The following is a 12,065-nucleotide window of genomic DNA, read 5'->3' on the forward strand; positions in this document are numbered from 1 at the left end:
TTATTATATAATTTATTGAAATAATTTCAAAAGTTTCATTTTATTTAAATTTTCAAGTTCAAATTTCAGATACTTTTAAGATGCTTACTAGGTAAAAATTTTAATATACAAAAAGTACTAGAAAGACTAGTACAGTGGTTACCCATATACACAATACATAGATTTAAAACTTATTGTTTTGTCACATTTGCTGTATCTGCATCTATTTTTTAATAAGGTCATGTGTTTTACATAAATCTCATACCATTTTCACACTTAATAAAATTCATAATTTCTTAATATTCTTAAATACCCAGTCCATATTCAAATTTTCCCTATTATCCTGAATTGCTTCTATAGTTGTTTTTCACACTTAGTTGCTTTGTCTCCAACATGTCTTTCAGTCTAGGACAGTTTATACACACCGCCAATTTTTCTCCTTGATAACATTAATGTTTTAAACACATCAGATGAGTTATCATGCACAATGTCCATCTTTTTAACTTCAGTCTTTGTGTCCTTATATTTCTATTGGATCTGCTGTAGACAGTATTCCCTGGATTAGTTGTCTAATCCAGCATAATGTTTGTCTTCTACTTGGCAAATTTAGTCCATATATACTATGGTCATTACCAATATATTTGGAATTAGCTCTTCCGTCTTCTCTGGTCATTTCTACACACCCCAATTTCTGTATGTAATGTTTATTTTTTAATTGAACTGAGTGTTTTAGTTTTGCTTTCTTGTGTTTATTCTACTTCATTCCTTTTTAGTCGATAATTAGTTTGGAGGTTTATGCTCCACGCCTCTGCATCACCTTATGCCATGCGACAGAGGGGGCTTCAAGAAACCCACCCTTTAATTTGGGCCTGTGTCCCTTGGGTTTGGGGAGCTTGAGAACTGGCACGACATGTGACATCAATAGGACTGAAACAAAAAGAAAGAAAACTACACTGGGAGACACTACTCTTACATCAACGCTGGGACATGGACGGGCACAAGCTTATCCTGGACCAGATGTGGGCCAAGCAGGAGGGAGCTGGCCAGGAGCCATTTGTAAGTCCTGTCCAGGATTCCAAAAGACTGATGGTCCCCAGACAACCAGGGCTGACGAAGGAAACATTCGCAAGCAGACAGAGAAGAAGTCTTGCCCTGTGGAGGGAAGGACAATCGGCCCCAGCAGGGTACTTCTGAGGAACCCACAAAAGCCCCTTTCAGGAAAATCGTCACTTTGAACACCTGCCAAGCCCAGCGAGCAACAGCAGGAGACCTCAAGGGACCAACCATGAAGGGTCGTGCCTTCTCCCCCAGACCCTCCCGCGAGGGCTCAGCAGCACCTGCTTCAGGCATGGGACCAACCACACCCCCACCCCGAAAGCCCTGAGGCAACCTTGTACCACGTGACCTGGCCCCACTGGGCAGAGCTGATTGGCCTAGTGGGGCCACCTGACTCAATGGCAGCCAATCAATCGGTAGGCTGAGGTAAGTGTGGTGAGCTGAGCCAATCAGATTCTCCCTCAGGAGCTTGCGTTGGGAGCACCTAGCAGGCCACAGGGAGGGATGCAACTGAGCAGATGTGGGATCAGAGACTTGGCGTGGGGGTGGGGGTGGGGGTGGGGGTGTCGTGACAGCCCAAGTGGAGAGGACGTATCGGGGTGGAAATGATAAGGCTGAGAAAAGCTGTAGAGGTCAGAGGGAGATAAAGGAGGTTTTATCAAGATTGGCAAGAGCATATAGTCTTTCCTTATGGCTGAGGTTTGAACCCCAAGGACATAGACTCCAGCTACTAAGTCCTGGAAGCCAGCCTGGGTCTAGCTCCAGGCCAAAGGTCCTGGGTGTGCAGTGGTTCCTGTTCATATCAATCAAGTTTATCTGTCTCCCTTGCTGCCTACCTGTATCCTCACCACTAGAAACCCCCATTACTTGCGATAACCGGAGTTGGACTTTGTTTCCTGCACGTAAAGAATGCAGCCCACAAATAGAAAGTGAGAGAAAATCACCAAAGAGGCAGAGAACAACATGGCATCAGCAGGAACAGAGCGTAGCGGCACCCTCAACAGACTTCATGCCAGGCAGTTCTTGCTGCATTTCCCCCAATAAAATCCTCCTTCATTGGGCTTTATTTTATTCTGTGAAAATAAGCCTTATTGTAAAACAGAATAAATCCACAAACCAAACCTCAAACCCTCTAGCAAAGAAGGCCCCCTTAATGTATAAATTCACTGCTGACAAGAGAGACCCTTCAAGTCATTGCTTTTGTTTCTTGTTTCTTGAGAACATGATTCCAATGAGGCCCATGGCTGCCAGGCCCACTCCTGCAATGCCAGCTGCCATGATGGCATCTCTGACCTGGAAGAGAGAGAAGGGTGGATCAGATTCTGTGTCAGGAATCTGAGGACATGCTGTACATTCAACAAGAACATCCAGCTCAGGGAGCCTCCCATGCCCCTTGGTCTTCTTGACCAACTCAGGAGTCAACTAACATTAGCAGGGAAATGGGGAGAAGAGGGCAGGATGGGGAAGGAGTGGTGGATGGGGCCAGCTGGCCAATGACATACACAGGTCTGAAGAGGGAAACTCACTTCACCCTGTGAGTACTTAAAGCACACCTCCCCAGAGGGTGGCTGTGAAAAGGGCAGAGAGATGAAGCCAGATGGTTGAAATCCTGGCTGGCCAACAGGGAGCTCTCGAAGTAAGTGTGAAGTTGAAGAGACATTGCTATTGAATCCTCAATAAACTGTGACCTCCGTCAGAACAAAACCCTCACTTGCCTTCCTCTTCGCTGTATCCCCAGCACCCGGTCCTGCCAGGCGCAGAGGTGCTCTTTGCATGTTCTTAAATGACTCAACTATGAAGAGTAGTAATGTTATACTTTAAATTAGTAAGATATCTGACTTGTATTGTTTGTACTAGGGAAAAAAACTTGCAAAAGTAAGAGTAAGTTTTAGGGTGAACATGTATCAAATTTCACTCTTTCCTAAATCCAACTAAAAGTAAAATAAGGCATTTGTTTTAGGCATAATTCCACTAGGACCCAGAGAACACTAAATGCAGTGAAGGTACAATGCCCGAAATCATGAAAACTGTACTTTTTCCCACTAACGGTATCATGAACATGGCTCAAGAAATCTCACCCTAAAACCAAGCCAAGCATTTAAGCAGAACCAAGAACTGCGAAGGAAAAGATTCTTAATGATTTTACGCCAAGAAGTCCAATGAGACAGTGTACTAAAAATCCCAGTAATAAAAAGGATGAAGATGTGGACTTGGTACCCCAAACCCACATCCTTACATGACACCACCGACTCTGCCCTTGGTACCCTAAGCACAGAGCTTGCCTAGGTTGTATATGCTGTGGCCGAAAAATTCCCACATGCCCACCATAGAGAAGACGTTGAAAAACTTCAATGGTTAAAAAGAATATATGTTGGCAGTGCTCAGGCTCATCTGAGACATAAAGTGTCCAGCACAGCTGTGTGAAATGCCAGGAAATACACCAGTGTAACTAACATCACAAGGTACCCAGAACACATGTCAACAAGGGTTTGAATGAAGCTATTGACCTAAGATTTGACTGCCGGTCAGTCTTCAGACCTTCCTGTTAAATTAAAGGTAATTAGGCTTGGCTTTGTGGCAACCGTGGTCCTGTTGGGTTCTTGCTAGGGAGCCTGCATAAAACCGCTTGTATCCAGTATTTTCCTTGCTAAGCTATGTGTCAAGGTGGGAGAAGTGGTTTGCAGATAATGGAGTAGGAACAATAAGCCCCCAGTTCTTTACAGAACCTCATCGTGTGAGGAGAAATGCTGATGGAGCCTGTTCACACAAAAGGTACTTTGTCAAGGAAAACAACAATAGCCTCATTGTTTGTGCTCATGCTTTGTACAAAGTGTGTAATTAAATACAAGAAAGTAGTATTTAGTTAGCCCTGAGAGTGCAGATTTTACGAAAGAATGATCTTCCCAGGAGAGACAGAGCTACCTGCAGATGCCATGGATGATTTTCTTGTTGTAAGGCTGCTGGGTCCAGCCCAGCCACTGTGCTGAAATTACAACAGTTCTGATCATGAAAATGGGCTACACGGTGTGCACCAGAGGTCTTCAGTCAGAATATTATGAAAGAGAAAAGTTGCCCCTCATTACCTTTTCTTGAAAGTGGGCAAACAGTAATCCTATCAGACTGCAGACAATTAGCTGCTTATGCTACACGTCTACTATGAGTTAAGCCCTGGAATTGTTTCTGGGAAAAAGACAATTCTAATGTGCTTTCTTCACTTTCAGCAATGTTCTAAGTAGATATAAGAAGAGTAATATTATTCAGAAAGCAATTGAATTCAGACTATGAGAGGTTATAAAATAACAATGCTTATAAAATATGTGTACAGGAAGTTGGCTTTAATATTTACAGTAGTCTTTAAATAATACCCTGTAATTTATCCAGGTTTATGTAATTACACAATCCCATTGGCCACATCTTCAATTTCTATTTATCTTAAAATTTTATCTGACACAGAGTAGACTTGAGCATGAGTGTAGCTCCTAGTTGCTTTTTGCTAGAGTACTATTCAGTACAAAAGCTTACTAAGCATACATTTTTTGAAGCCTGAGTATTTTTAAGTAGGTAGGTGGAAAATAGGACCATCTTGATTAGAATACTCTTAGGCATGGAAAGCACAAACAACATTTTAGTTTACATCCATTGTTTCCCTTTCTCACTGGAAACTTAGATGAGTCATATATAGTCCGCTGAAGGAAAATCGAGTCTGCTTCAAAGAGCTGAACACAAATAAACATGATGACCAATAAGATCCTTTTCACACAGAAAAAATATCCTCATGAGTTAAGTGAAAAAGAGAGCTGCTGCTTTGATGGCTCTTACAAAAAAAAGTACTGCTGGACGTTGTCCAGCACCCACTAAATCCACCCTCTCTAGTGAGATGGGAGAAGTGCAGAAGCTACATTTTAATTTGGCCACACTGTGTATTATGATCATTACTCACCTCGGCCAGTACTTCCCAAGGGGGTACAGGCTTGCCCTCTGGGGGAAATTTGACAATATCTACAGACATTTTGGTTCTTACACCTGGGGGTGGAGGGTGCTACTGGCATCTAGTTGGTAGAGGCCATGGATGCTACTAAACATCCTGCAATACCCAGGGCAAGTCATAACAATGAAGACTTATCTTCATTGTTCATGACCCAAAATGTCAATAGTGCTGAGTCTGAGAAACCCTCATCTAGGTCAAGAAATGAAAGAGGAAATCTTTGGAAACAGTATAAATGGCACCTCTTTTTGTTTTGTAGTATGTTCTGGTTTCACGTTCTGTGAGGGGGTCCAGTAGAATTGTTGATGCTGTTTCATCATTGTGTTGTCACGGTTTTGCCTCTTTCAGGTGGCTGGCTAGTGCATTGGGCTAAAGCCTCAGGAACAGAATGGGATGTGTCCAATTTGTATTGTTTCATTTTTCAAGAAGGTGCTTGTAGAAAGAGGAAATGATAAAAAATATTTCTTGCTTCTTTCAGTATCTCAAGATTTGGAATTGTATTTAAATGCTCGAAATATTATTTGTGCATACTGACACATGTATTTTACTAAATTATGTAACAATTTTGTGAAGAAATGTTCTACTTATATTAACTTGTGACTCTCTTCTTTAGTCTATTAATAATCACTAAAGGATAACTAAAAATGAGATGATGTGGAGATATTTTATAAATCTACCAAACCTTCTTAAAATAGCACCCTGAATTTAGTATCTTATACTTCCCAAATTTGTATAGTAATCTCTATTTGGAGTTTATTGCTGCATAGGAGGGTGGACACTTGCCTGAAGTAGAAGACAGATGTAATCGACACCTCAATTGTTATGCAGGATCACCCATGAAATCAGATTTTTTTAGCATATGTTTCTCTTTTTTATGCTGATATCATCACTGCTACTTTTTAAAAAACTTCTACTGTACCCAGATCTACCAATAAGTGTTAGTTTTCTCATTGAAAAAGATAAATAATTGGAAAACAGGGGAGAGAAGAAAAGAAAATCAGAGGAGCAGTCTAGGGGTACAACCTCCGAATAATCAGTGTTCCCGAATGAGAGAAGAGAAAATGGAAAATTTCCCAGCATTGAAGGAATAGGGTTTCCACATTGAAAAGTGTCATCAAGTGCCCAGCACAATTCATGAAAACAGATCCACACAAGGTTTATCATAGTGAAATCTCAAAACACTGAAAATAAAGAGAAGATTCTATAAGCTTCCAGAAAGATAAAATTGGTCATATACAAAGGATCAAAAATCAGAACCATTCAGACTTAACAATAGCATAAACTAGATGACAATGGAGCAATACCTTCACTTTTTTTTTTTTTTTTTTGGTACCGGGCCTCTCACCGTCGTGGCCTCTCCCATTGCGGAGCACAGGCTCCGGACGCGCAGGCTCAGCGGCCATGGCTCACGGGCCCAGCCGCTCCGCGGCATGTGCGATCTTCCCGGACCGGGGCATGAACTCGCGTCCCCTGCATCGGCGGGCGGACTCTCAGCCACTGCGCCACCAGGGAAGCCCACCTTCACGTTTTTTTAAAAATTCTTTTCAGCCTAGAATTCCATACCCAGCCAAATTATCAATCAAATACGAGGATAAAATGAAGATGTTTTCAGGCATAAACAGTCTTTTAAAAATGCATCCTTTCTGGGCTTCCCTGGTGGCGCGGCGCAGTGGTTGAGAGTCCGCCTGCCAATGCAGGGGACACGGGTTCGTGCCCCGGTCCGGGAAGATCCCACATGCCGCGGAGCGGCTGGGCCCGTGAGCCATGGCCGCTGAGCCTGCGCGTCCGGAGCCTGTGCTCCGCAACGGGAGAGGCCACAACAGTGAGAGGCCCGCGTACCGCAAAAAAAAAAAAAAAAAAGCATCCTTTCTCAGAATCTATTAGAGGTGGTATTCCACCAAAACAAGAGAGTAATCCAAGAAAAGAGAAAGATGTGAGTTGCAGAGGATAAAAGCATTAATACAGGAGAGAACTGAAGGGCATCTCTAAAGGATGCTAGTAAAAGAGATAGCAGGATGACAGTATGCATCAAATGTGACTCAAAACAAATGTTCTGAAGGCCATTATCCCCCCTAGATAGATATGCTGAGTGCCACCATCCCCCAGATTCCTTCTGGTTGCCTCACATTTGTAATCTCAGTCATGAGGTTCCTCTCATGGACCCGCCCACTGACTTTCCCAGAAGGAGCCTCTTATAAACTTTCAGGGAAACTGAAACTAGACCGTGACCCAGAGATTCTGGGAATCTTCACCAAACACTGGCAGTATTGCCCCATCCTTCCCTAACTAGGTGTGTACTTGCTACTAGTCAATTTTTGTATTAATCATCTTTCACATTCATATATATATACACACACACACATTTATATTTATTGTATGTATGTACATATATGTATATGTAAATATATGTATAACATATACATGTACTTATATATATTTTTATATATTTACATACATATTTACTGAAAAATAATAACATGAGTGATTGAAGGAAAAAAATAAGAGAATACCCATTGGAAGATATCTACTGTATCAACACAGAGCATAGGATGAACTAACCAACATGCAGGTCAGTGTAGTAAACACAGCTGATTGTCAGTTGTATGAGGAAGGCGGAGCATGATCCCTGTAGGGGGTGTTGGTCGATGCCTCCCCAGCAAGTCACTGTGGCCCAGACGGGCCAGTGAACAAGACACTGGGTGAACCAAGAAAAAGAATGAAGATGAGGACCATTATGACTACTTCGACTATTACAATTTATTAAGTGTATTTTCTGAGTTGCCACTCTGCTAGCATAAGGATTCTCTTATTTAATTCACACAGTAACCCTCCTCGATCAGTAGTATCACTTGTACTTTAGCAGGGTTTAGAGAACATGAATAATCTGTCTGCCAGGCCATGCCCTTGACCACCACAATGACCAAGGAAGAAGAGACCAGATCTCAAAAAATTAAAAAGTACTGAAAATCAACAACCTGACGGATCTTAAACTCATCCTTTACTGAAAGAAAAAAAAAAAATCATACTCTTTTGCACCAACAGGTATCCAAGAACTTTTCCAAACAATGTTCACACACACACACACACACACACACACACACACACACAAATGAGGGGGCTGTAGGGAAGGGCCAGAAAAGGAGAGGAGAAAGTGAGAGAAAATGGGAAGGAAGTTAGTTACCCAGGTGAAAAAGCAATGCAAAGAAGAGAGTGGCCACATGGCCAAAATCAACGAAGTAAATAAACACACCTGCATCCCCTGGGGCCTCCTGGACTGCCCCTTGGCTTAAGGCAGGGCTAAGCACAGGGCTTTTTATAAGTCCCGGCAGACCTGGGCTTCAGATCCCACCTCTGCTACTTATCAGCACAGTCGGAGACAACGCTCAGGAAGAGAGACAACACAGGTTTGTTTGATGAAATGAATGGCCATCCACAAGTGCCGTGAGCCTCAGTGTCCACATCTGCAAAGCGGGACAGTCAAACCTGCCTCTGAGCTTGTGGGAAGGGTCCATCTCGGGGCCAGGCAGCCAGGGAGGGCTGGGCACCGGGCTGACGGTGACGGCTGTGCTCACACCCTCGGCCACTGTCCCCCGACCACACTGCTCCGCGGTGCCCATCTCCCCACCCTCCTCCCCACCCCAGTGTGGTGACATCCTTGAGGGCAGGGTTCTGCCTCTGCCATCCTGTCTTGTTTGTACCCCTGTCTCCAGCCCAGCCCAGCCCACACTGATGCCCAGGTCAGCTGAGGAAATGGTCTGGTTCCCAGGGATGGGGACACACTGAGGACGCACCTGGTCACTGCGGGAGACCCCGTAGCGCAGCTCGTTGACGAAGTGCTCGCAGTTATCGCTGGTCAGCTTGTAGAGAACTTCCCGGCCCACCAGCTCCTCCGCCTGCTGGACAATTTTGTTGGCAGGCAACGGCGAGTACTTGCCATCGTGCTTATTGTTGACCTGGTACGGGTCTCTCCCGGCCACGTCGCACAGCCGATCCTTCTTCACTATGGCCTTGTCGGTCAGCACAGACATGGCACTGGCCATACCAGCTCCCGCGATTTCACCTATGGATTCAGGATGAGAGACAGCGGGATTGGTCCTGAGCCAGCCCACAGGGGCTCAGAGCAGCCCCAAGCCTGGCATCCACCACATCCACAAGGGGATGAACAGATGTGAGAGGGCCACAGCTGTGTGGCTATGAATAAGGCACTTATGGTCTCCAGGCCTTGGTTTCCTTATCTGAAATGAGGAGGAGTAAAGTTCCATGATTTGTTGTGATTATTTTTAACCTAGAGAAGCTGGCCTCGTACACCCTCTTGATTGTGCAAATATGGGCCCTGAGCACACCCACCTCCTTGGAGGAATAGAGTGTGAACTTTCTGTGATCCTAAAAATGCTACACTTCCTTGACACATACAAAGCTGATTACTGCAGACAAGGTAGATGGATTTGCAGAAGTGGATCCTATCCTTCTTAGAGCAAAGGGCCCAAAACCCCACAGCTGCTCCCAGAGGTGTGACACCAGGGAGGTCCACGGGTAGGGGCTGGAAGAGGCAACACATTTCCAGAAATGAAACTGCCTTGAAGCAAGGGATTTTGGCTCAGTAGAAGGACCAGGAGAGTTGGGAGGGAAAGCTGATGCCAGCACAGAGATTGGGCATACCTCCTGAGTCAGCCAGCCTACACCGTGTGGGGAGGGGCAAGCTTTGGGCAGGATGGCTGAAGAGATGGGCTTGCACGATGGAGGCGGACCCCAGGGAACTTCACAGAGGAGGCTCACTGTCCCTCAAAGAGTTTCTGTGTCCCTGCCGTGATCGGGAACCCCCAGGGCTCTTCTCAGCAGGGGAAGCATCCTATCACACTGGGCAGGACCCATCTTCCACTGTAACACCACGTGACAGCCACAAGCAATGGCAAGGGGGTCTGATCAGAGTCCAGGTCCTGTTCTGCTAGGCTTTCCAAAGAGGACTAAACCCCTCTGCCCTGAGTATAATCCTGAGATTTTAGAAAATCAGAAGAATTCAGACTTGCTACTAATAGGGCACGAGGTGCTTGAGGATTCAGGGAAGTAAATAAAAGATGGTGCTGTGTTTGAGCCCTGAGACTGTGGAAAGGCTCAGTGTGGTGACTGGATCAGGGGAGCTCCTGAGACCCATCCACCTGCAGCCCCTAGGCACGTGGGTGGCCGGGCTGGGACTGGGGCAAGGCAAGCAAGGTGCCTGGAGCACAGAATTTTGGGAGGTACCGACTCTCAGGGATGCAAGTTCAGAGTCAACACCTAAGAGTGAGGGCTTCCTTACACTTCACACCCTGGGTGCCACCCTGGTGAGTGAGTGCACAGGCTGACAGTCAGAAGCTCTGGCTTCTGGCTCCGTCACTGAATGGTCTTGACATGTCACTTAACTTTGCCGAGCCAACACTGGGAGTCCACAAATACCAGTTAAGATGGATTCACAAACACATCAATATAGGAATTTAAAGTTTCTTTTAAAAGAATTATTTTACTTTTTAAAGTTAGTCTACTAAAGAAAATACCAATTAAATAATTGGAGAGAGGGCACAAGGATATGGCAAGCAATCAGTGACTAAATTTGGGGAAACCTCAGACTTGACAGTATAGCAGCATGTGTAAGGGCAGGGAATAGAGAGTCAGATAGCCAGGGTTTGAGTCCCACCTCCACGACTTTCCTGCTATGTGACCTTGGACAAGTGGCTTAATTTCTCTGAGTCCCCAGTTCCTTGTAGAATAGGGTCAGTAAGTTCTACCTGTGCCTACAGTACTGGACGGGGAGCTGCAAGGATTAAAGAAACCGACCAGGTAAGGTGCCTCCACCAGTGTCTGGCACAGAGTGAGTGCCCAGCAAGTGTCCGCGCTCATTAGTATTGGGTTGTCCTCTAAGCTTCCTTTCAACTCCAATTTCCACCGTTTTCTCAGTAGCAGGAGGTCAATCCTCCTTGCCTCACCTATTCCACGGGGTTCCTGTGAAGCTCGAGTGAGAAAATGCAGATAGAAGCATATTTCCCTTTAAGGAGCGTCACTCACCCAATGAAGGGTGTCACACCTGTCCACCCAGATCCCCTGTCATGCCTTTCCCTGCTTCCTGTCCAGCAGTTACACCCACTCAGTGCAGTCAAGCAATACTGAGGCCCTACTACGTGCCGGGCCTTGTCCAAGGTGCTGAACACAGACATGAACTAGACGGCGCACCTGCCCTCAACTGGTTTACACTCTGGTGAAAGGACACTGACGAGGAAAAAATAGAAAAAAAATAACACACTTTCAGGTACTGAAAATGCTATGGAGAAGATTAAGGGAAGTCACATAGGAGAGGATGACCAGGGGAGGCTGCTCTCACTCGGGGTGGGGAGGGCCACGCCCAGAAACAGGCGTTTGAATTGAGACTTGGACGATGAAGAGGAGGCAGCTGTGCTGAGAGCCAGGAAAGAGCATCACGAGGGAAAGAAGGCAGAGCCAAGGCAAGGACCTCGGGGAGGAAGGCACGTGGCATGCCTGAGGCTGCGAGGAGGCCAATGTGGCTGAAGTCTAGAGACCCAGGAGGAGAAAGAGGAAGCTTCAAGAAGGTCAGAGAGGCAGGTAGAGGCCAGACCACGCCAGGCTCACAAGCCACAGGCCAGATCTGAAACTTATTCTACGTGTGATGGAAAAGCCAGTCGAAACTAAAAGAAGGCGAGTGACTTAATCAGATTGATACTTTGGAATGATCACACTGGCTGCCCGGTGGAGGCAGGGCTGACCGTAAGTGGACAAGAGGCAGAGAGACCAACCAGAAGCTTCAGTAGCATCAGGTGAGAGAGGATGGTAGCTTACCCCAGGGCACAGCAGTGGACATGCTGAGAAGTGATCAGATTGGGGGTCTGTTTTGGAGATAAAGCCAATAGGATTTCCTGCTGGATTAGACGTGGGGTGAAAAGGATCAAGGATGATGCCTAGACTTCTGGTCTAAGCAGCTGGATGGTATTGTCCGCTGGAGCCCTCCATTTGGGGTGTGTCAAGTTCAACGGGCCAGTCAGATACCCAAGTGAAGATG

The 12,065-nt window shown here is 45.6% G+C and overlaps 1 protein-coding gene across 2 annotated transcripts in view; it reads right to left on the reverse strand.

Moving 5' to 3' along the window:
* Positions 1–2,055: 2,055 nt before the first annotated feature.
* Positions 2,056–12,065, reverse strand: part of LOC131760157 (phospholipase A and acyltransferase 3-like) — a 28,249-nt gene continuing 18,239 nt past the window's right edge. For both annotated transcript variants that reach the window (XM_067037465.1, XM_059069979.2), the window contains exons 4-5: positions 8,812–9,080; positions 2,056–2,328 (exon numbers count right to left, since the gene is read on the reverse strand). In XM_067037465.1, the coding sequence (XP_066893566.1) occupies positions 2,227–2,328; positions 8,812–9,080 (371 nt within the window). In that variant the 3' untranslated portion in view covers positions 2,056–2,226. The remainder of the gene's footprint in view (positions 2,329–8,811; positions 9,081–12,065) is intronic.

This window comes from Kogia breviceps, chromosome 7 (assembly GCF_026419965.1).
Source record: "Kogia breviceps isolate mKogBre1 chromosome 7, mKogBre1 haplotype 1, whole genome shotgun sequence".
NCBI classification, from domain to species: domain Eukaryota; kingdom Metazoa; phylum Chordata; class Mammalia; order Artiodactyla; family Physeteridae; genus Kogia; species Kogia breviceps.